Source organism: Rosa rugosa, chromosome 5 (assembly GCF_958449725.1).
Source record: "Rosa rugosa chromosome 5, drRosRugo1.1, whole genome shotgun sequence".
NCBI lineage: Eukaryota > Viridiplantae > Streptophyta > Magnoliopsida > Rosales > Rosaceae > Rosa > Rosa rugosa.
The window spans coordinates 6,562,778-6,588,068 of record NC_084824.1 but is presented as its reverse complement, the minus strand read 5'-3'; the positions used below and the strand labels follow the sequence as shown (position 1 = coordinate 6,588,068).

General features: G+C 41.0%; 4 protein-coding genes across 5 annotated transcripts; 3 read left to right on the top strand and 1 right to left on the bottom strand.

Annotated features, from left to right (window-relative positions):
• The first annotated feature begins 5,376 nt into the window (after positions 1-5,376).
• LOC133711118 (uncharacterized) lies at positions 5,377-6,237 on the top strand. The gene is made up of 3 exons (XM_062137284.1): positions 5,377-5,539; positions 5,816-5,862; positions 5,950-6,237. The coding sequence occupies exons 1-3, from the start codon at positions 5,443-5,445 to the stop codon at positions 6,235-6,237; spliced, it is 432 nt and encodes a 143-aa protein (XP_061993268.1). The 5' UTR covers positions 5,377-5,442.
• Positions 6,238-7,094: 857 nt separating this feature from the next.
• LOC133709649 (UDP-glycosyltransferase 89A2-like) lies at positions 7,095-8,699 on the top strand. Its single transcript, XM_062135458.1, has one exon. It carries the CDS (start codon positions 7,222-7,224, stop codon positions 8,635-8,637), a length of 1,416 nt encoding a protein of 471 aa, XP_061991442.1. The 5' UTR covers positions 7,095-7,221; the 3' UTR covers positions 8,638-8,699.
• A 3,396-nt stretch (positions 8,700-12,095) lies between these two features.
• Positions 12,096-17,770, top strand: LOC133711117 (UDP-glycosyltransferase 88F4-like). The gene is made up of 3 exons (XM_062137283.1): positions 12,096-12,263; positions 12,417-12,564; positions 17,343-17,770. The coding sequence occupies exons 1-3, from the start codon at positions 12,096-12,098 to the stop codon at positions 17,768-17,770; spliced, it is 744 nt and encodes a 247-aa protein (XP_061993267.1).
• Positions 17,771-20,096: 2,326 nt separating this feature from the next.
• LOC133710199 (putative pentatricopeptide repeat-containing protein At1g13630) lies at positions 20,097-24,756 on the bottom strand. Of its 2 annotated transcripts, XR_009846559.1 has the most exons (6): positions 24,083-24,756; positions 21,791-23,920; positions 21,000-21,127; positions 20,791-20,917; positions 20,655-20,687; positions 20,097-20,532 (listed from the first exon to the last, which is right to left on the bottom strand). XR_009846559.1 is itself a non-coding variant. In XM_062136210.1 (2 exons), exons 1-2 carry the CDS (start codon positions 24,504-24,506, stop codon positions 21,873-21,875), a joined length of 2,472 nt encoding a protein of 823 aa, XP_061992194.1. In that variant the 5' UTR covers positions 24,507-24,756; the 3' UTR covers positions 21,145-21,872. The 2 variants fall into 2 exon arrangements, 1 of the variants encoding a protein (XP_061992194.1); XM_062136210.1 differs by lacking the exons at positions 20,097-20,532; positions 20,655-20,687; positions 20,791-20,917; positions 21,000-21,127 and having other exon boundaries at positions 21,145-23,920.
• Between the last annotated feature and the right edge of the window lie 535 nt (positions 24,757-25,291).

Here is a 25,291-nt window from a genome sequence, read left to right as displayed (position 1 = left end):
TGACTTAATAGGATGGTCAGGGTAGTGAGCCCGTAGACGAATAATCTGGGCGAGGAGTTTAGCATAAGCAGCATTTCGAGTGGACAACAGCGCGACATGTGACCAGCGTGTCGACGCATCAACCAATACCATAAAGTATTTAAAAGGTCCGCATGATGGTTGAATTGGTCCACAGATATCCCCTTGGATTCTCTGTAAGAACGGAATGAGTATTTTGGGATCCTTTGCGTAGGACGGTCTCGGTCCTAATTTCCCGAAGGAACAGGCTTTGCAGAAAGAGCAAGGGGCCGTAGAAGCAACCAATGAGAATTTTGGTTGGGCCTGAGTGTTTGTAGCGCTATTAGAAGCAAAGTGTGTGACTACATCTCCCATTCTGGCGTTAGAGCCATGGAAATTGGTGTGTGTGGCGTCATGGCCACTAAGAGGAACAATCATGGTGTCATGCTCATGGTTGGCGCCATTAATGGCGTCATCACATGGGACTTGGGTGGCCCTATGGCGCCCCAAGACGGCAGCAGCTCCAGATGCTGCCATTGTTGCGGTCTTGCTAAGTCCTTGAATCAATTTTCGATTCTTGCTTCTTCTCACTCTGAAGAATGGATGTCCGTGTGAAGTCTTTAGTATACGGAGCATCATATCTCGACCAGGATGTCCTAGTCGGTCATGCCAAAGCCAATATGTGTCTGAATCCAAGAGATCTTCTCTTATGACATTATTGGATTCAATAGGTCGAATTGTAGTGACATAAAGTCCACTAGATTGACACATAAGCTTCTCTAAGATGCGCTTTCTTCCGCAATCATTAGAGGTAATGCAAAGGAATTCTATTCCGTTCTCACTATGCGTTTCCGCATGGAATCCGTTGGCTCTAATATCTTTACAGCTCAATAAGGTTCGATTTGCCTTAGGAGCATAGAGAGCTTCAGTGACTTTAATCAAGGTGCCATTAGGCAAAAGGAATTGGGCCATTCCATGTCCTTGAACTAAACCTGATGGCCCAGCCATCGTAGTCACAGATGAATATGTAGGCAACATCTCCAAGAATAATTGCCTATGTCGTAGAATGGTGTGCGTAGTCGCACTATCCGCAAGACATTGAAGTTCATCCATTCCTAAAAGAAAAGCTCGTAATTAAAAAGGAGTCATAAAGAAAAGAACTCAACTTTTATTAATAAGCCAAACGGAATTACATCATCGTTTCTTTAACCAATATGGCAATTGCCTACATATCTTGGAAAATAAAAAGACTTAATCAAAATCGCCAGTTTCTGGGTCTTGATCCTTGTAGTCTTCCACCCTTAGATCGAGATCACCATCTTGATCTTCTTGTTCCATGTAATTTGCCTCCCTTGCTTCACAATACATCTTGTATGCGTTTGCAACATTTTGGGATGCTTTACACGCCCTTGCCCAATGTCCTGGCAGTCCACATCTGAGACAAGCATCTTTACGGTCAGATTCCCTTGATCGAGGCACTTTAGGAGCGCTTTGAGGGCGGTTATATCCTTTGGTGGCGTCACCACCATAACCGGAGGCTTGGCCTCTTTCTCTCTTCACACGTTTACCTCCACGGTTCCGTGCACGCCTATCTTGATGGTTTCCTTCCTCTTTAGGGCGAGAATATGAACCAGAACGTCCAGAATTATCCCTATTCTTAGGGTTTCGCTCCTTGCGTCCTCCCTTGGAGGCGCGACTATAATTAGACTCCGGAATTGACTTGGTTCCCACGGGTCTAGAGTTATAGTTCTTCACAAGTATGTTGTCGTGCTTTTCAGCTATGTTCAAGGCACCAATTAGCTCATGAAATCTTGTGATGCGTCTAGCATTGACATCAATCCGATAGTTTTTGGCTATCATCAATGCAGAGACGGGGAAGGTGGAGAGAGTCTTCTCGATCAACATCGTATCAGTGATGTTCTGTCCACAGAATTCCATCAAAGATTTGATACGAAGGGCTTCCGAATTGTAGTCAAGTACAGACTTGAAATCACAGAAGCGGAGGCTAGACCATCTCACTTCTAAGTCTGGAAGCAGGGAATCACGGACGTTGCCAAAACACTGCTCGAGTTCTACCCATAGTCTTCTTGGGTCTTCCTCATTGAGGTACTCATTTTGGAGCGCGTCATTCATGTGCCTTGTCATGAGAATGATGGCCTTAGCTTCATTCGCCTCTCTCGTAGCTCTATTTGCTTCAAAAGCAGTAGCTTGTTGAGGACTACGCACGTCCTGACTTGGCTCTTGGATCGTACTCAGGATCCCATCAGCCTTAAGATGCTGGCGCACATCACGGACCCACTTGTGGTATCCTGCGCCTGTTGTCTCTAGTGGAGCGAAGCTCAACTTGTTCAGGTTACTCATCCTGAAAAACAACAAGAAAATAGGGTTAGTTTCGGAGCGAAAAAGGCTACCACGAAAAACTATAAAATTTCTGAGCGTAGTCGCTTCCAAGAAATTAGGGATTTTCTGAGCGTAGTCGCTTCCAAGAAAATCCGATTCCAAGAGGGGTTTTTGGATTAGATCGAAACGACGATGTATGTGGTCGATCGTTTTCTTCTCAACAAACTCTAAGTTTGGAGGACTCTACAAGCTCCAAGCTTGGAGTGAGCACGAACCCCCACAGTTCGGCTATTGGTCTCCCCTATGAAGAAGAAAGAGGGGTAGAAGAAGGGATGTTGGAAGTCCCCGAGAAAAAGAAGAAGAAATTGAAAAACTTCAAAAAACGGGAACTTTTAGAAAAGTTTACCTTGAAAAGATGCCGGAATTCTTGACCGGAAAAGATGTTGGTTGGGCTGTGCAGTGATACTGCAGGGTCGCTGCGAGAATGTCGCGAGGACGCTACGGAGATGCCGCGAGGACTGTTTCGGGGCCACTGCGGGGATGCCGCGAGGCCGCGAGGACAGTTGCGGGGCCGCTGCGGGGATGCCGCGAGGCCGCGAGGACAGTTGCGGGGCCGCTGCGGTGATGCGACTGCTGCGGGGATGTCGCGAGGCCGCGAGGACAGTTGCGGGGATGCTGTGGAGATGCCGCGAGGCCGCTTGTGAGTCGCGGTCGCGAGGGCAGGCGAGCGCGCGCGAAGGTAGAAGGCAAGCAGTGCTTGCGGGCGCTACAGGGGCAGCGAGGCTAACCAGGTAGGGTTAGCGATGAGTTGCGACGCGGGGGCTGTGGGGGCAGTAGTAGCGCAGGCAAGGCAAATCTGGTGGAGCTTGATCAATTTCTGGGGTTTTGGTTTCTAAAGCTAGGGTTAGGGCTCGTGCTGATAACGTGTTAAAGAGAAACTGAATTTGAGAGAAATTTGCTGTGTCCTCTCATTGATAATAGGGGCCTCTTTATATAGAGGATTACAATGCATAGAATCTCAATCGTACAATGAAAGTAATCGTACATTGAATAGGAATCTAGATCCTTCTAATTTAACCCTATTACCACTAGGTCAAGTAATCTAGAGTTTGGGCCAAACACAAATAGAGATATCCTTAAACACTACTAATATATAAACTATTGTAGAGATTAGTCGAGGACACCATCTTCAACCTAGCTAATTAGTATTTTCCTTATTCTCTTGCCTGAAGTGTTCAATATCAAGAATTAAATTTTTCATTATATCAAGTTTAGTAGCGTTTCAAAACCAAATTTCTCTCTTGAACGCGATATTAGTCTTTTTCCTACTTTGTACATGCATGAAATAGCTCAAAGACTATATTTAAATTCCTTAATCATTTCAAAACCAAATACAATTGTATTCATTACCTAATTGGGTCTATATATAATTAATTGTCAACCTAGCTATATATGTTGTCTCTTGATTAGAGTTGCTGATCGAATCTGAATCCCTTCGTACTGGCTCGATCAGTCTCATACGGTTTCCACATTATTAAATCACAACTGCCGGTAAGGTCTCCACCATTCTATACCCTTTTTTCTTGATCTCTGGATTTTTTTTTTTGGTTAATATCTGCTGATCTAATTAGAGGATGCGGTGGTCTTATCTATCTGAACTTTTGGTTAAAGAAATATATGGATCGTTGTTGTAGGTTTAGTATTTGGTTGTTTGAATTTGATGTCTTAGAGTGCATAAACAATGTGAAATTAAACCAACAAAAGAAGAAAGGCACAGAATGAATTTTGGGGCAGCACTTGCATGATTGTGGATTGTGGATACAGTACGATCAATGGGATGAACCACAATATTGCACAAAGTTCGACCTAATTTAGAGGTGGTTTTAAGCCCCCCGGGTAAAAAATTAAGAATAAGCTACACTGTAGACGAGGGACACCCACTGAAAGTAGCTATAGTTGGATCCATGAAATGCCTTTTATATTCTAGTTTATCATTCCCAATTAGTCCGGCCATGAACTCGAAGGTGGTTCATGTCATACAAGCAAGTTATTTATATGCAAATAGGCAAGAAGGGTGATTCCAAGAACCATGATAATAGCTAAGTGGTGTGATGTTAGAATAGATCAACCTAAGCTCAACTTGAAACAAAATAATTAAACGGGTCTATCCATAAGTTTTTCTTCTTCTTCTTCTTCTTCTTGTAAAATCCACCAAGTGAAAAAAGTCTGGTCATCTCAAATGTGTATACAAATAAATAAAATGATAATGCTTAGTGGTAATTTATCAACGGGTATATATATAGCATGCATATATGGTCGGGCGGTCGGCCTCTTTCAAACTTTTGAACATAGTTCCAAATCTAATTCTATGTATCATGCAATAAAACCAGAACTCATAATATGTAAAATTTGAACCATAAATTAATACATTCTCTCTTGCTTAAACTCACCGTTACATCTCATGCATTGTACTACGAATCATATGGGGATGCTCAAACTGCCTTGGCTGCACTTTCATGTATGAGAAACAGTAGCCTCCCAAAAACTGCATGTATACATGGAACAAGCTTAGGCAACCTCGGCATGCCAACCAAAGTAGGCTAAGCTAGCTAGCTAGTTAGAGCTAGCCAGGTCTTGTTTTTATTCTTGTTGTTGGCGGCAGACAGGCACAGAACACCTTAACTTCCTTAGCTTCCGTTCCACGCTACACTACATATTTCTCCTCTACTTGACCATGCCCTTTCGCCGTTTCTATATAGAGAGCTTCCAGGTTTGTTTCTGAAAATTCGAGAAACAGTACATCAAATTCTTCTCAAATGCTTCGAAGATCAAACTACACATGGGTGTGACTCGCCATTTTATGTAGTATTTGTAGTGCGTGTCTTGGTCACAGTACCCTCTAAACAATACTTCTAAGTTTTGGAAACCCTAGTCGATCTTCCGTTTGACTTGGTGTATGTGATAGCTAGCTACCTATATATTTGACTAGGGTTTTACACATTTGACTCTCTTTGAATTCCAGATTTCATTACATTTTGCTAGCCTTCAATTCTCACTAGCTTGCTTCTCTTTTCTTACGAGAGTTAAGGAAGACAGATTATATATATGGGTCCTGTGAAGTGTGCTTACTTAGCACTGCTGCTGTTTCTCTCTGCTGCATGCCTGTGGAAGACCTCCGACGCACATTCCCCTCGTCAATTAGGTACTTAATTATCTGCCTTTCTTTTTCTCTTTATGTATTTTTAAGGCCTCATTTTGTTTGCGGAAAGCTTCAAACGAGAAAGGTTTCAATTATTTTAGACTTATTAAACGAATATGAAAAAATTCTTTTGACATAATCGTCTCTGATCCGTAAGTCTGACAAAGTTGGCCTTAGATTTTCAGTTTCCTAGTTTATATTGCTTCAAGCAAATTATACAGATGTATTATCTAAGTTAAATACTGACTAACACCTCAATCTTCTATGATATATGTCAAGAGGGGAATGCTGCTGTGACAAGAATTCAAGCTGTTTCGACCGTAAATGTAAGGATATATGTCATGATAATACACACTTCAGATAAAAATGTTCATTAATTAATTATATCTAATAACTTGCATATATACGTGCAGGGAGATCATATTCAAATGGTCAGTCCTCCTGATATTGCTACCAAGGAGAACAGGCTAGGAGGAAGGAAACTGGCGGTTCAGAAAGTTAAAGCGGTGAATGGTGCGACTGCTGTAAGGAGCTCAAACCAGCTTGAAGGGAACTGTGGTGGTGATCAAGTGAAGCAGGGTAGTCATGTAGAGTGTAACCAACAAAGTGGTACTGGATTTGAGGGAGTTGATGAGTCTGGTTTTGTAGCTTTTAATGAGGATTACCATGCTCCAAGGCACCACCCGCCTAAGAACAACTAACTGATCTATCAATCGATCATTATGGAATTTAATCAAGTTATAAGTTAGCTATATAGACTTTCCAATAAAGTTTGGAGCTTTTGCTTAATGTTTCTTTATAATTTGTCTTGTTTCTTTTCACGTTTTTACTTTAGAATTATATTTATCTTTACTTATTTTGAATGAAAAAAATTCAAAAGAAAACAAATTCAGTATGAATAATAATGAATGAAAATGGGAGAAATCATTCCTATGTTGTTTACTAATGGAACAAAATCAGAATGGTATTCTCAACTACTTACAATTAAAAGCCGTAGTTATAGCTCAAAATGTAATGTAAGTTTATGAACCGAACCGTTAAATCTCTAAAATTCTTGTTTAAATATCATCTGCACGTGCAAATATATAATTTAGTTGGAAAGTCATTTTTTTTTAAATGAAATTGAAAGTCATTTGGGCATCAAAATATCAAAATATGTCAAACAAGGCAACAGTTTTTTTCTTCTTGGTACACACAAGTTAACAATTTTGATTGCTAGCAGTTTCATTTTGGTATAAACCATCCATTTAACCAATGTACTTTTCGAAAAAGCACAACATTGTATGATACATTGACAAAGTTCTTGGTGCTTTTTTTGATCTCTGCCAGAAAATAAGTTCTTGGTTTCTGGTAGAGAGATCAAGAGCAAGCTCCTTTTGCATTTCTGTCACAATTCACAAATCAGCAATAGGAACATGGTTGATGAGTTTCAACTACTTATTACCCCATTTAACGCACACAAGTGCTGAACCACAAGTCAACCTTATTGACCTCAAAAGGTACATAACGTGCACATCATCGCACTTCATTATTTCTCTTCCATTCTTCAGTCACTTTATGACAGAGCATCTTAAACCATACACTGACAATCGACAAAGCCCCGCATAAAAGACTCCCAAAGCCCCACGACAAACCCCATCTTCTTCTTCTTCTTCCTCCTCCTGATCCTCCTCTCACCAACAACAATGTCGATCTCCGGCGACCAAACCCACCGCCACCCTCACATCCTAGTCTACCCTTACCCTGCACAAGGCCACATGCTACCACTCCTCGACCTAACCAACCAACTAGCCCTCCGCGCCCTCACCATAACAATCGTCATCACCCCCAAAAACCTCCCAACCCTCACACCACTCCTCTCCGCCCACCCCTCAATCCAAACCCTCGTCCTCCCATTTCCTTCACACCCCAAAATACCCCCCGGCGTCGAAAACGTCAAGGACATCGGCACCCACGGCAACCTCGCCGTCATCAACGCCCTCGCCAACCTCCACGACCCGATCATCCAGTGGTTCGAGTCCCACCCTAACCCCCCTGTTGCTCTCATGTCAGACTTCTTTCTCGGCTACACTCTCCGCCTCGCTGACCACCTCAAAATCCCGAGAATAACCTTCTTCTCGTCCGGAGCTTTCTTGGCTTCGATTCAAGAGTACTGTTGGCGGAACCTAGACCTGGTCCAGTCGTCGTCGGTTATTGACTTCCCCTCTGTTCCTCGGTCGCCCTCATTGAAAAAGGAGCACGTGCCGTCGATTGTGTTGGCTCACAGAGGAACGGATCCCGAGTCTGAGCTCCTGAGGGTTTCCATGCTTGCCAATACCGACAGTTGGGGCTGTGTTTTCAATACCTTTCAGGACTTGGAGGGTGAGTATTTGGATCACTTGAAGAGAAGAATGGGCCACAACCGGGTTTACAGTGTCGGCCCATTGAGTCTGATTGGTGCCGGAGATGGTGGTTTGGATCGGGGAAACCTGAACACGGGTTCCGGTGGCGATTTAATGGCGTGGCTTGACGGGTGTCCTGATGGGTCTGTGCTGTACGTTTGTTTTGGGAGTCAAAAATTGTTGAATAGTAAACAAATGGAGGCGTTGGCTAGTGGGCTCGAGAGGAGCGGGGTGAGATTTGTGTGGGCTGTGAAGACGGGCTCGGCCCAAGAAGCAAAGGACGGGTACGGTGTTGTGCCCGAGGGGTTTGAGGAGCGGGTTGCCGGGCGGGGCTGGCTGGTGAAAGGTTGGGCGCCGCAGGTGTTGATATTGGGTCACCGGGCCGTGGGCGGATTCGTGAGCCATTGCGGGTGGAATTCAGTGCTCGAAGCGATAGTGGGTGGGGTTTTGATATTGGGCTGGCCCATGGAGGCGGACCAGTATGTGAATGTCAAGCTGTTGGTGGAGGACATGGGTGTGGCCATACAAGTGTGCGAGGGTGCGAGCGGTGTACCCGACCCGGCCCAATTAGGAAAGGTGATTGCCGAGTCACTAAGCGGCGACTCGGCTGAAAAGGTGAGGGCAAAGGAGCTGAGGGACAAGGCATTTGTCGCTGTGAGAGATGGTGGTAGCTCTTCAAAAGATTTGGATGAGCTTGTGAAACAGTTGAGCCAACTTTGAGCGGCAATGTGATTGTATGATTACCAATTCTTAATTTGAGAAGCATTGTTTTTATTATGTTATATACCTAGCGTAATGGTGTTTGGTTTTGCAAAGCAAAATAAAATCATGGTTAGAACAATGCCAACTACCAGTAATATGCTCCAAAACGGCAAAACTTACATAACCTCCGAAATGCGATGCTCCAAAACGGCAAAACTTACATAACCTCCTCAAGCATTTTGGCTGTTGATCAAATGCAATCGACTTGTATTTAAAAAAAAAAAAAAAAAAAAATATATATATATATATATATATATAAAAGTAAAAAATGTAGAGTCCTCATGTCATTCATAAAGTTTGAAGAGACTCAATTACTTTCAATATTATTAATATACTAGAAACTACTCACACACTGGCCTTGTTTGTTTCCCGGAAAATGGGCCTTGGGAAAGAAAGTGTTTCCTTTCCTGTGTTTGGGACAGCCATTGGAAGGGAAACACTTTCCCAAATGAAGGGAAAAAGTGGAGGAAATCCATTCCCTCCCCCCCCCCCCCCCCTCCGGATTCACTTTCCCATGAGAAAGGAAATTGATTCCTTTCATTTCCCACCAACCAAACATAGCCTATGAGTGTGGAGAAATGGGTGGCTACATGTCTAGAAGTAAGTAGTTTGTTTCTAAAACATAATAAAACTTCTTTTTAATTATTTATATAAGTTTTGCCTTTTTTATCCATAACAATTAGATAGATATATAAAGTTATTTGAGGGTATAAAAGTAAAAAAAAAAAATTATTCTCTTAATATATATATATATATATATATATATATATATATATATATATATATTTTATGTAAAGAGCTCATACATTAATGGGAGAGGATCCTCTCCTGAGCTATATTATTGCCTGAGCTTCCTGAGCTTTGCAGCAGATGGAGACACATGGCTCATATCAGATCCAATGGTCTATTATTTCTCCTTACCTTCACAACTACTTTGTTTCTTTCCTCTCTCTGTTACCGAAGTGTTCTTCTTTACCTTCTCTTTCTCTCTCTTCTTTTCCTTTTGTTCTTCCTTCACTATCAGATGGAATTCTCTCTCTCTCTCTCTCTCTCTCCCCTTATCAATCTCTTCTGCACTTAATTAAATTGCCAAGCTTCATTACAATTCTCAACTCTTTAACTAACACTTCCAACTCCTTGTTCCCATGAATCAATTCCATTTCTACAATCCTTCTAAACCCAGTCAACCTACTAAACCTAACACCATCCATCAAAATTTAAGAAAATCAAAATAACCCATATCAAATTTCCCACTTGATTTAGTTGATGCAACCACAGATGATGGTGGAGAATTTGACGATGAAGGTGACGTAGTGAGGTTTGGCGGAGATCTCTGGCTGGCGAGGTTGGCTTGGATTTCATCAGATCAGAGGTGATTTGGTTCCGTCTAGGATGACTGGATTTGGGATTGTCAATTGTGATGGAGATGACGAGCTTGGCATGATCTGTAGTTTTTGTGATGAGGAGAATGGGGTTGAATTATCAACTTGCAGCTGACTACAACAGGGAAGAAAACGATAAGGAGGAGAAGGGAAGAGAGAGTAGGGACAAAAATTTGGATGGGTATTATTGTAAATCCGTAACTCAAAAGTGATATGAGCCGTTGAATGTAATATGAGCCACGTGTCTTCATCTGCTGCAAAGCTCAGGAAGCTCAGGCAAAAATATAGCTCAGGAGAGGATCCTCTCCCTACATTAATATGGCTCTGGTTTATGGGCAAAGAATAATACAAAGAAGATTACTTTATTAAGACATTGTTAGTGCGGAGTAGTCTATGCTCGTAGGCAACATATTCGACCTGAATCCAAACATTGAGCACATCATTGTGGTATGTTGAAATCAACTACTTCAACAAAGACCATTAGAGGAACTTCAACTAGCATAGACAAGACGAACTCGATCAAGCTAAACGTGGTTTGTCACCTAACTAACAACTAGAAAAAGAAACAAACATAATAAAATGCTTAGGCCAGGCCAGAGCCCATTACCTCCCCAAAAACAAAAGGATTATTGAAGCAAAAGGAAACTAGGTTAAATTAAACAACAGCCCACAAAGACTAATGGGAAAGATAGAGCCCCAAGGCCAACAGATCTGGCCCAATCCAATCCTAGCCTTCACTCCCCTATGCGAAGAGCCGCAGCAAGCCGTCACAACTCCATCGCCACCACGACTACACAAGAAGACGACACCAAGCCACCTCGACTCCACCGCTCAGAAACAACGATATAACTTGTGCAGCAATTCCAAAAACCAAAGCAAATCTAGAAAACCTGCGCGCCGGACCGCCAACTATTTCCACGATACCGCTATCACTGCCGCCGCCTGGAAATAATTTGAAACCAACCCCAGCCACACCGCCAATCGCCGTCCCTTGCACCGATAAAAGCACACCCGTCCGGCAGCAAACAACGACAACTAGGAAAGCACAATCACCACCGTCGCTCGCCACCGGACGAGATCGCTGATCTTGTCTCTTCACTCTCTGATTCTCTGGCTGTGCTCTCACGACTGACCAAAATACTTCATGACTATCTTATCTTAATAATAATATAGATGAACTATTAGTAAAGTATTTAGGTCAATTGGGTGGACCATTGCTCCTTTTTTTCCACTCTCCCTCTGTAATAATTCTTTATATTTAATATAGAAAAAATAGTTTTCGGATAAAAAATTATTTTTTTATATTATTATTTTGCTTATAAATTTTAGATTTAAAAATTTTCCCATATGAAGAAAGAAAATATTTAGTGGCGCTTATGCTAAAATAATATCTCAAATTGACTTTACATGTAATTGGCTCTAAAGTATTTGAGTGAACCATTTGCCCTCTTTTTCCACTTTCCTTCTATAATAATTCTTTAAATTTTATTTATTATTATTATTTTATATAAATTTAAAAATTTTCCCGCGAAGAGAGTCATCTGCCAAAAAACATATGATGAAATACTAGAAACTCTATCTAAAAGCCCACCCAGCGGCTCAAGCAGCTTGTTAGTATATTGGTTTTAAATTAAATTAATTCTCTCACATTTTGTCCTTAAAACCAGATTAACCCCCAGTTTAGAGCTGAGTGTTGTTAATCAGGTGAAGAAAGATGATTAAGTCAGCTAAAGCAATTAGAGGAGATGACCTCTTCCCCAAGACAAAACGACGCGAGCCATTTTCTCTCTCACTTGCCTACCTTTCCCGTCTCACTCCCTCCTTCCCCAAATCTCAAAATCCCTAGGGTCCGTCTACAGCCGATTAGGTTTTGATCACCATGGATGACTGGGAACTGATCCAAAGGAACATGTTTGACTGGGAACAGATCCGGAAGAAGAAGAACGGTGTCATGAAGCGTAGGACCAAACGTCCTGGAGGCGAGCAATTCACTATCCAGGCGAGCTTGGAGACGGAGTTGGAGACTTGGAGTCCATGGTTGCGGGGGTTCGTGCCACGGACGATGATTTACAGTTGAAGGCTGTGTCAAAATTTTGGGACCTGCTTGATGGAAACCCTCCTCCGATCGCTCAAGTGATTCAATCCGGGGTTGTTCCCAGATTCGTTGATTTTTTGCACAAGGAGGATTCTCCTCAGCTTCAAGTGTGCATTTGAGTACGTTGTTATCTGTGTTTTGCTCTATATACTCAAGCTTCTTACTTATATTTTTATTTTTTATTTTTTTTAATATATTTATATATATATATATATTTTTTTATGTCCAGTACATGGCTGCTGGAGTGCTGAATAATATAGCTGCTGGAACCTTTAAAGGACACCAAAGTGGTCATTGATCATTCAGCAATGCCAGGGTTTGTGAAGCTGCTTGCTTTGCCATTTGATTTTGTTAAGGAGGAGGTACTTGCTAGAATTTTAGGTATGAATCTAAAGAAGGAAGAAGAAGGTAGGAAAAGAAACGCAAAGAAAGTTGAGGACTACATTGTGTTTTTTCTACCCTATTGATTCCGTTTTCGCTGTGAGGCATTGTTATGAATTTTATGAAAATTAATGTGTAACGTCCCGTATCTTAAATTACCAATTTACAAGTTAGGTCGACGGTAAACGACCGTTATTTTCACTTTTACTGTCGTTTAAGTACTTTTAGTGGCCCTAAAAGTTGACTTTTTGATCGGGCCAAAATTTGAGGAAATGTTCTTCATGAAAGTTGTAGGGGACGTTAAACCGAGCGCGTGCATATGTGGTACGTAAAAATCGGAGCTCGTATGCAAAAGTTATAAGCGAAAGATTGAAGTTACTGTTCATGGTAATTAATATATATATGGAAAATTACTGTTGGTAGATTTCCATTTTCGGAAATCCACCCCAACTCGGTAACTCTCTCTTCTCCTTCCCCCGACCCTTTCTCCTCTTCGGTCCGAATTCTTCCTCCTTCGATTTCTTCCTCCTCCGGCCGACCCACGACGGAATCCGGGCACCGGCAGGCTCGCCTTCTTTCCCTTGTCACGCCTGGGGTGGTGTTTTGCGGTGGCTCGACCGGTGGAGCTCGGAATTGAGCTGCGAAGATTACTGTAGCCGATCGGAACTTTCATCGATTTCCGGCGATTCCGGCCGTTTCCGGCCACGAAATTGGCATCGAAGGTTCGGTTTTTGACATATATCATTTCCCCTATGGCCTTGTATCATGATTTATTGTGTAGAAGTCGAATTGACGAAATGAAATTCTAGGGTTCTTGGAAATTTCTGGGTTTGTGTTCATCAAATGATTTCGGCTGTTTTTACTTGTTATTTGGATGTGTTGTAGTTGAGAAAGAGGTTGGGTTTGTTGTTTTGCAGCTACTGCCAAAATTTGGTGGCCATTGGAGGTGGTGGCCGCCGGCGCGTGGGCCCCACGCGCCGCCACTGTAGGTCGCGTCTGGAGGCGCGTAGGGCAGCTTTTTAATTTCAATTTTTAGCCCATTAAATCCTATAATTTGAGTAGAGCTTGTTTATGAAGTTTGGTAATTTTTGGAGGAGTTTGGAATTGTTTGTGAATTTTGAAAGTGTGGAGTTTCGGTTGTTGATTTGTGGGAATCCGGCCTTCGGATTTCCCTTATTCCGTCATGGAATACCTTAATCGACGGATTGATATAATGGTGAAGTTTGGCTTGAAGTCGAAAGGAGTTGGAGTTGCTAGTTTACGTGGGGTTTTCGGGATTCAATATAGAATCGTATTGTTTTATCGAATTGTTGTTTACGGAATACAATTGTGTACAGGACGAGATACTGACTCATCGCTCGACGAGGATCCTTACGCTTGGATACCACGCTAGCCGTATACTGTGAGTGGACTTTTATTTTTAAATATTGATGCATGCATTTATTTTCTTAAATAATGCTCTAGTTTTAATCATATTACTTATTGAGCAAATGATTTGATTTTCGGAAATTCGATCTCGGTTTATCTCGTGGATTCGCTCTCGACAACGAGTTTCAAAGGTTGATTATGATTTATAATATTATTTGACAAATTGCTTATTTCCGAGGTAATTTTCCGGAATTAAGTATATTTCTAATTGCCGATTTAAGTTCCTGGAAGATTCTCGAGATGAGTTTCGATGGAGTTGGATTTTCTTATATATTTATCGACTTTCGGTTTTGGCGTTGGGAATGCCTTAATGATGATTTCGAGATTTTTCTGGAATATTATCGGAAATGAGATTTCCTAAATAAATTATAATGATTTATTAATTCTCGCCCATTTGTTTATGATTTCGAGACTATCTTGGCGTGCGGGGTCACGTCGTTGAATACATGGATTTTATCTTGAGAGATTTTGGAGAAGCCTTATGGATTTACGGATTTACTGGTTTTCGATGGTTTCTCCTCACCATACGCGGGTCATGTGATTAGGTCTCCTCCTCACCGACTTTGTGTTGGTGAGTGGCAGTTGAGGTAGCTTATTCTCCTCCTCACTTACTTTGTGTTGGTGAGTGGCAGTAGAGGTGATTTATTCTCCTCCTCACGTGGGTGGCAGTCGAGGTAATGTTCTCCTCCTCACACAATCTATGTGTGAGTGGAAGTCGAGGTTATTAGTTCTCCTCCTCGCACAATCTATGTGTGAGTGGCAGTCGAGGATAGGTAGAGCCTGGGAGGCTCCATTACCCGTATGGTGATATTTCTTCCCCATATCCTATCATTACTTGACTAGCGGGGCCTAGTCTGATTTCCGTTTAACCAGCAGGGCTGGTCTTATTCTGTTGAGTATCGGAGTTTCCATCCTTCCTTTCAGTTGTTTGGGACTAGCGGGGCTAGTCGGTTTTCTTGAGCAGAACTCCTTTTGTTTCGTTTCCTAAATCAGTGCATGCATCGGGAGATTTTTTTTAATAATTAAATGTGGGGAAGTATAAAATCTCTTTTGTTTAAAATTGCTTATTTTTGTCCACTCACACTAACGTGTTTTTCAATACTTTTCCCCTGGGCCCTTCGGTTTCAAATGCCCAGTTTGCAGGCGAATTGGTTGAGGTCGGGCGTACACGGAGTTGAGGCATAGTCAACAGCATGGCTTCCGCGGTTGCCTTTGAGTTAGGTTGTCCTTATTTACCTTTCTATTAGAATTGCTCTGATTACCTATGGGATTTATGTTTTTCAAGTTGAGGTTTGTGTTTTGTGAATTGGAGATTGATGTTGAGTTGGGGAGCAGGGTGGCTCCAGAAGTATAAGGATGATTTGATTTAGAAGTGTAAATGCTTTCTACAGGTTTTGGGTAGCCCATTTTAGGGGAAGTTCTGCCAAATTTTTGGTAGAATTTCTTCTAAGGTGGGCCCCGCAGGGCCACTTCGGATTTCAGGGTGAAATCCGGGGTGGGTCCTGTCATAATGTGTCCAGTTTGACTCGGGAATAATTGAGTCTTATCCGATAGTATCATGAGTCATGTGTACTACACATGCTACCTTATCTTTAAGAGGAGGGATTATTAGCCGCCAATGTTGGTAGCAAGATGACGAGCTCAAAGTGAGTTCTCAAAATTAATCCTGTTGAAAATTGTTAGTATATAGCAAGTAGGGATCGTTCTATTCGGGGATTGAGGGTGCTCTTGTCATTTGAACATCAAAGAAAAGAATATTAATTACAAGTATACAATATTTACGAAAATTTACAAGATAATTAAGGGGATTTCAAATTGGTTTTTATTTACTAAACTAATTAACTAATTACATTGATGAATCAAGGATATAATGAACGGATAGGATGTATGATGAAGTTAACAACCTTTAACACGAAATCAAGATCACAAATCATAATTCACGAATCAAAACACATACTTGAAAGAAATCAATCAAGAACAAACCATGAACGCATGCATAAGTTCTTTTTACTTTGCTTAGTTAAATTAACTAGATGAACGCATCATAGTTAACCCTATTAAACATGCAATGCTAGTGAGTGATCAATCCATTAACAAACATGTTCAACGCATTAGACACTTAGAAAGTTTGATTGATTTAAGAAAAACACACAAGCTAGAACGCTAATCAAGCATGCAATTCTCTTTGTTGATTTACCTAAGTAATTATAGGTTTTCCACTTTAATTAACAAGACCTAGAACGCTAGCATCTTATTATGGATTCAATCATGCAATTCGAAACCTAAGTTGGCCATCAAAGAAATCGAAAACATGAAAGATAGGATTGAAGAACAAAACCAACAAACATTCAAGAACACATAATGAAATCGCAAACAATAATCTTAAAATCCTAAAACGAAATCATGCTTCAAGGTTATTGGAAACTAAACATCAATACATACACTTTAATCTAACAAGAAATCGCATCATCCAATAAAACCAAAAACATAGAACGCTATTGAATCTTATTTTTATATTACAAAACAATAAAACCGAAAACAAGAGATTAAGGTTCATGGTTACACTTTTAAAGAAGCTTTAAGAACGCAAGAAGATCTTCAAAGGTGGTGGACGGCAAGGAGGCTCACGGCAAGGATGGTTGATGGAGGATGAACTTGCTTCATGGTTTCAAAGTCTTGAACAATTAGAGAGGCCGAAACCTTAAGATAAAAAAGGGAGGAATTTGCGATTTGATTCTGGGTTTGATGATGATCTTCACGGCAAAACATCCCTCCTTTATATAGTGCACCGCCTAGGCTTTGCTTCCTTAAGAATTCTCCTTGTTTGCATCATTCAACCAATGAGAAAATTCCATTAGAAGTAGAGAACAAGTCACAGGAAATTTTATTTTATTTTCTTTTCCTGATTGCACACGAAGTAGATTTTCTCCCAAACTCTCCATAATTGCTCTTGCCGAAATCTTCTTGAATCTTCTATGTATTTCACGGAAAAAAATCAATAAATATTGATTTAGGATTCTCCCAAGACGTCAAGAAGGGTCTAGAAACTCATGTGCAAGTCATGTTTCAATCTTTGGGCCGGACTTCTCAATTGAACAATTTCAAAGCCAATTCTTCAGCTGAAATTTCTTGTGCATTCTAGAATATTCTTGAGCAATCTTGAGTCATCTTGAAGCCATAGCATCTCTTAGCCTCACTAGGTCTCCTAGTAGCATCAGGACTCCTAGTGTGATCAGGTTTCCTAGTCCAACTAGGACTTTGTCATTTCTTCATTTCCGAACATCATTTTTCCGAGTTCACTCCTAGTTGAGTTAGGATTCCTACTTCAATTGAGATTTATGGAGTTGGCCCATTAAGTCTAATTGCTCCGGAATCAGGCAGTCTGCAACGAGCTAAACCCGTTGCAAACTACCTGATCCCGGATTCAGGAGTTGACGTGCTGAAGTGGCTTGATGGGTGCCCGGATGGGTCAGTGATCTACATTTGTTTTGGGAGTCAGAAGTTGCTAAATAGGCAACAAATGGAGGTGTTGGCTTCCGGGCTCGAAAAGAGTGGAGTTCGATTTGTGTGGGCTGTGAAAGAGGGCTCGGCCCAACAGATTGAGGAAGGGCTCGGAGTTGTACCTGATGGGCTTGAGGAAAGGGTTGCCGGCCGAGGAGTGTTGATAAAGAGTTGGGTCCCCCAGGTGTTGATCCTGAGTCATCAGGCCGTAGGTGGATTTATCAGCCACTATGGGTGGAACTCTGTGCTCGAAGCTATGGTTTCGGGTGTGTTGATATTGGCCGTAGGTGCCAATGGAGGCTGACCAGTTTGTGAACGCCAAGCGGTGAAGGACATGGGCGTCGCTGTACAAGTGGGTGAGGGTGCTAATGGGATACCCGACCCGGCCCATTTGGCAAAGATGATCCATGAGTCACTGACTGAGAACATACCTGAAAAGGTGAGTGCAAGGGTGCTTAGGGACAAGGCATTTGGTGCTGTGAGAAATGGTGGGAGCTCTTCCAAGCATTTGGATGAGCTTGTGAAAGAATTGGGCCAGCTTAAAGTAACAAAGTGATTGAGAATCGGTGCTTATTGATCAATTGGAATACCAGTGTTCTATGTACTTGTGCCTATGCTATGCTAGTGAATAAGTGTGTGATACTTGTAATATGGACATAGTTTTGCTTTAGTGTTTTCCCTATATATCATGCTACTAAATAAGTGAAGCACTTGTGTTTGATTGTGCTACTGTCGCTCTGAAATAGCAATGCCATATCCTTTGTTGTATTGTTTTGCCAACATCAAGTGAAGAAAGGGGGATACTCCTCACGTGGAGGAGCAAAGCCGACTCCAGAGATGGCGACCGAAACTGTTGTGCGTGGCGCTGCATGTGGCAAGTTTTCACCATTAATGTTTGATGAAAATTGTACGGAGGTACCAAGTTGAACTAATGAACGAAACAATTGCAACCAAAATTCCAGTACAAAGTATTCAACTAATAATTCAACAAATAATGATGATAGACAAATATATTCCCATTCCTAAAAGTATTGATGGAAACTTATATCCCGAGTTATAAAGTAGCTGGAGAGTTGCATACACTTACCCCTTGAAGTTTGTTGAACATGTATAAATTGAAAGTTGGAGTTGGGAAAGGCAATAAGAAAAGAAACGAAGAAGAGAATCATATCGTCAATTGAACAGTGGCAGAATCCAAACTCCAACTGCAAGTTGCCGACGGCAATCGTACTGTGTAACAGTCTCATTCTCCATACTGAAAATATGATATGGTTTGCGGCCAGCATGTTCAAAATAAGGCACAAGATAGTTGGTATAGTATATTGAATTCGGCTTACAACCAGGAAAGTTTGAAGCCAAAACCGACACTGAATGACCACCGCCCAGAAACAAAGCCTCATCTCCGACGCTTTTTACCTCAACTTGCTCCACAACCAATCCATCTTTGACGTTGAACACTACCTTCTAAACCATGAATTTCTCCGTAGACTTGAATATATTTGTCACATCAGAATATGAAACTAGCCTTCGGACATGCCACAGATGGTCTCCCTTGCTTGATTTCACAATGTAGGAATTAGCAGCGTAGGTTTTGAAGGGGGCTAGAGGCGTAAGTCTCTTTGCTTTTGGCCGCTTTCTAGGTACATTACAGTCATTAACGTCAAACAACACAATCCTTCCCTGACGTCCAACAACGTAGATTTGGTTTTTATAGAATGTAACATCCTGAAAGGCAGTATTGTCGCCTATCTAAGTAAATCCAATCTTTCCAATGCTCTTGTCCTCCTTTACTGAAAGCCAACCTTGTATCAGAGTAGCCGTAGAGCACAATGACCAGATATTGTCCGGATGCAAGTTGGGATTTGCGGACAATATAACATTTAGGATCTATTTCTTGTAGTTCAGATCATCTTTCAATATGGGGGAGTACATCATGGAGTGCAAGGGAGGGAGACAAATGGGCGCCACTGATTTTTTGAAAGGGTACACCAGAGTTATGTTGAGAAGAAGACCGACTACATCTACTGTGACCAACCAACCATGGCTAGAGCCACAACACCTCTTGCCGAAGCGAATGTTGTTATATCTCTTTTCTGTAGAAATGCTGTGCAGTCCATGATGTCCTTCGGATTCGGACTGCAAGTCTGTAGAGCCCCAGAAAATGGGAAGCACCTGGCCCTCACGCAAGTGCTGCGTTGCCTTGTTATAGTCTTTTGAAAGGGATTCCCATTCTTTGCAAACCCTGGCGAAACAAAGATGGTCTACAGGCTCAAACAACTTATCTTGAATCAAGAAGGCAACATCTGTAGGAAGATTTCTCCATTCTGATTCTGATTCCATAGCCTTGTTCCTGCGAGTACCGAGCTTTTTGTTTGGCTTTGGATGGTTGGTGGTTTCACTCATTGAAAAATCGATAACTTTTTCATGTCTTTTATATAGAAGTGGCACTTAATCTACAGGAAATTCGTTTCATTTTTTATTTCTATGTTATTGTTTCCTTGTTCCTGTGGAGTTTTCTTATTTTTGGAGAGTGAGTGTTTCTCTCCTTACAGGTCTCCTGTGAAATTAGTTTGAGGCATCCACAGTATAAAATCCGTATACTGATAAAAAGAAAATATGTTGTCTAACAACAATGGTTTCTTTCATTTTACGAACTATCCTGTACAACTACAACCACAATAAGCACCTATTAAGTTTGTGGCGAAAGACATCTAACAAAGTCCAGCAAATTGTTATTACATTTCGGTGAACAATATAAAATTCAGACTACATTTGCATGAAGTAACTGCTATGTTCTTGCTGATGAGGAGAGCATGATGAAGTGAGGAGACATGGTGACTCAATTCACCATTCTTTCCAGGTTTGGCCATGATTTTAAGGGGCAAGCAAGCCATATATGTTTGATTGTTTTGAGAAGAAGCCGACCTCACATCTTCTTTCTATAATATTGAAAATCAACCCCAACCATATGGTCATGGAGAAAATCATTCAAGCGGAACTCAAGTAGGTGCCTTTCCGGAAGGCATGAGACAGAGACATGCATGACTGTTGACTAGCAATTTATCCCTGCAAGAAAGGGCAACTAGTCACACAAATCATCGACCAGGAACTCTGGTATGTTAGAAAGAAAAAATTAAGAAAAAGAAACTTTTAGGATAGTTTTTGCTTTGATGGGAACACCACCCCACCTTGCTCCTGAGTCCTGACTCCTGAGTTATAATCTATACAAAGAAAGTAAACAAGGAATTTGAGATTTTTGATTGAAGCCACAAGGAAATACTAAAATAAAGCCGGACTTATAAGAAGGGTGAACAAAAACATTACCAGCAAGTAGGATGAGAACTCATTTTCAGAGGGAATAAAACGATTTGGAAAGATGCTTTTGAACCAGTTTCAACTCCATCTGTCAGGAACGCTTTTTATCTAAGCTTTGCTAGCTCCTGGAGTTGTCCTATTAAATGAATCAGAACACACATTATAGTTACTCTTTATAATCAATAATACCGAACAAATGGAAGCATATCTGGACTTACTTTAAAGTTTAAAGTCACATCTTAGGAAAATGCCAGAAACAAAAGCTGCAGTTTATCCCAGCTGAGATTTCACTTCTTTGCATCTCTTGAAGAACCTTGTCTGGAAGGATATAGGGTGGGCCTGAGCGCTGCATAGAAAACCACAGACCTAAGACCACCTAAAATAAATTGATAAAAAAAAGTTTTTATAATTAACAAAAAAAAAAGTTATACATTTGCTGTTTACATAAACTCAAATTACCAAATACAAAGTGATAACTATGGCCAACTCTTTAACGCCCTTATAGTCCAATTTTATTTTATTTTATTTTATTTTTTTTTTTTTTCCACTTATAAAATTCCCCTGAATTGGCAGAATATATAGTTTGCATTCAAGCAACAAGAGCATTCGGCTCTTGGCAGCAGAAAATAGCAAAAAGATACAAATACTTCAAGAAATCAGTAGTGCCAAGGCACCATAGTAAGCATAAAAGATATGATGTACGATATGCAGAGAAAAGGAACAATGGCAGGTATAATCTAGCATACATTCATTGCATAAACTTAAACAAGACTTCAGAAGTTTCATCATAACCAGATAGTTTTCATCAGAATGGTTGTGGTAATTTTGATACCAGTCGGCATCAATCTTGATATAAAATGGTATCTACCCAGTGTTTTTATGAAAGAACTAGAAAAGGAGTCCGGAGTGCTGGTCTAGTCTAATTTTCATTTCAGTATTCACATATTTTATGAGAATACTGGACAGATGTGTGTGTGTGTGTGTGTGTGTGTGTGTAATGTAGCAATACCTCGTGGCTTGAACCTTTTTTATGAGCCAGTGAACAACTTTTTCCAATAGCCAGAGGCTAAGCAATATCACCTTTCCATGGATTAATCAGGAAGAATGCCAGATTTGATCATCTCAGCAAGGAGTTCATATACTGAACTTGAATCACCATCTTGACAGAAAGCATTGAGCATCACCTTACAAAGCTCATGATCAGGAGATATCCCATCAGATAGCATCATACAGAAAAAATATTTTGCTTCAGTTATTAGAGACCTTTTGCATAATCTATTAATTACAGCACTATAATCTCTTATGGAGATTTCAAATCCTTTCTCCACCATCTGATCGAAGAGCTCCACTGCTCTAAGGGCATAACCCTTTGCACAATGTGCTTTGATTAATGTGGTATAAGCAACTTTTCTTAGATTGATGTTGTGGTCGTCAAGAAAAACCAATAGCCTGTCAGCATCATTCAGGTCACCATATACACAAAGACCATTGATGAGAACATTATATGTAACAGGAGTAGGCTCGAGATTATGCATTAACATCTCATTGTGCAACTGAAAAGCTTTCTTCAAGTCTCGAGCTCTGCAGAAACATTGAATGATGGTATTATATGTGATCTGATCTGGGGCTAGGTCCTTAGCATACATTTTCTCAACTACGTGGACAGCCTCTTGCAGCTTCCTCTGTCTGCAGAGTCCCTTGATAATTACAGTATAAGTTACATGAGTTGGATCTACAGCTTTTGCTTTCATCTCCCGGAGCAATTCAAGCATCCCATGAATGTTTCCCTGTCCACAGTAACCATTCATAAGAGTCGTATAGGTAACTGGACTGGGTAGCATTCCATGCAGTTCAATGGTATTCAACATCTGTTGGGCCTCAACTAGTTTTCCACTGTTGCAGAAACCATACATAAGCGTATTGAAAGTGACAACACTAGGAGTTATTCCTTTTTCAACTGCTTGTTCATATAACTGTAAGGCTGCTGCAATATTACCAAGTTTTACATATCCATCCATCATAATATTATACAAAACAATATCCTCTGTGATTGTTGCTAGAGTATCAAAATACTTCCTTGCCTCAGATATATCTCCTTTCTCGCGCAGACCTAAAAGAATAGCACGGTGTGCAGAGTAATGGGGAAGTATTCTCTTCAAGTACATTTCTCTATATATTTCAATAGCCCTTTGAACACTTCCTTGCTTGCATAGGCCATGAATGAGAATAGAACATGTTATAAGATCTGGTTCCAAGCCAACAGCTTCCATCTCATAATGCAATCTCAATGCTTCTTCTATTCGTCCACTTTTACACAAACTGCTAAGCAGTACACTATACAAAATGACACTCAATTGAAAACCCCTTGAAAGCATCTCTTCCCGCAGCTTAAGGGCTTCCTCAATATTCCCAGAATGGCAGTGCCCACATATTAGAATTGTATATGTAACATGATCAGGATTTAACCCTTTAACCAACATTTTCTGAATGACCTGCTGAGCTCCAGTCATTAAACCAAGAAGACGAAAACCTTTACAAAGAATATTATAGGTCACTGTGTCAGGGTGTAGCCCATGCCTCTCCATGTCTTTTGTAAACTCCAAAGCTTCTTCCAAAGAACCTGCTACACACAGCCCATGAATAAGAATATTATAACTGTACGAATCAGGAAGTAGTCCATACTTGAATATCATACAAAAAAACGACTTGGCAATATCCACAAAACCCAATTTACAGAACCTCGACATAATGGTATTAAATGGAACAACTGAAGGCCCATTCTCCTTCCTTTGAGCATCCAAGAGAAACGAAACTGCATCTCGTATGCTGGCTTGCTCACACAGTCCATCTATAAGTATAGAAGTAGTGTACTCACTCTGAGGAGTTCCACTGTCCTTAATTTCATCATACACATTCCACATGATATCCGTGTGCCTTAAATTATGCAACAAGCAATTATACGTTGCCGTGGAAACTTTCAAATCCAGATCTTTCATCTTAGCAAGAACAGTCAGGGCATCATAAACCATGTCACTTCTCGAATAAGAAAACGCCAAAACATCCCACACTACACCACTCGAGTCCCAGTCCCTAAATCTACTCAATAGCAGCTCACACAGTGATGTTGCAGTACCAGAACCTATCACAAATCACCAGAAATACATATAAACAACAAACTGTGCAAAACAATGTTAAACACACAAAGCAAATACTAATGTGACCCCAAAACCAACACCAATTCATAAGTTATTTAAACCAAACTATAAGCTATTCAAGGGCTTTAAGTCAACAAAATCCATACCTTCCTCCTCCACCATTTTCTTCATAACCAAACGCAACTCCTCAAACCACCTTTTCGCCGCTAAAACATGAGAAACTGCGAAACTCGAAACCCTTGAAGGCCGAAAACCGTACTCATTCCTCAACAAATTGAAGAAACCGAAACCCGATTCAGGGTCCTCAAGGCTCAACCTTTCGATAATAATATCCACCTGGGTCTGATTCAAAGTCGAAATAATATTCCTATAGTAATGGTCACCGTTAATTCGACCCAAACCCAAGATTCTCAGGCCGGTGATGAGTTCGGAGACATTGATCGTGCTGCTTGGGCCGGCGGTGGGCTTTGCGGCAAAGGCTGAGGATTTAGTGAAGATGAGGGAAGAGAGGGTTCGAAATTTTTGAAGAAAATGGATGGGCTTCTTCCATTTATGGATGTGATTGAGCATGGAAATTGGGGATTAGGGTTTAAGCAAAAGGGGGCTCAGGGAGTGTTTGAATCCAAGGAAGTGGAAAATCTGAGTGTGGAGAGGTATGAGGAAAGAGAGAGTACATCAAAGATGGAAGCTTTAGTGAGGAAGACTGGGTGTGGGAGGTTTAGGGTTTTAGGGAGCCGTTGGCTTCCCGGCAATTTTGAAGGGTTGTGGTTATGAAAGAGAGGAGTTTTTTTTGCAGGCTAAGTTTGGATGTCTGGGGCAAATGAAACCCCTACGGCGTCGTATTACTGTGTTTTAACCTAATTGATCAAAAGAACTAGATCATGTTGGCAAATGTTGTGGTTTTTATGAGAATATGATTGCATGATAAAAGGTTTTTTTATTTTTGGGTTTTTGTCCATTTACACCATTTTTAGAGATTTTTTTCCCACTTACCCCATTAAGTTTTTTTAATTCTCTCTTACCCAAAACACTCTAAGGAGTTCTTCCCTAATACCCAATTAAGATTTTTTTTTTTGTTTTTTAATTTTTTTTAATACCATTTTACCCTCACCCCTTTGTTACTTAGAGAGAGAGAGAAAATGGAATAGAGAGAAACCATGAGAGACTTCGCCGGAGCCCGGTCACCGGCCGCCGGAATCCGGTCAATTTTCGCTGGATTCCGGTCAACGGTCGCCGGATTCCGGTCACCGGCTACCGCCCACCGGAATTTGCTGAAAATCTCACCGGAAAGTTTTTTTGCACCCAATAGACATGTATTGCCCCCTAATAGACGTCTATTGCCCCTAATAGATGAC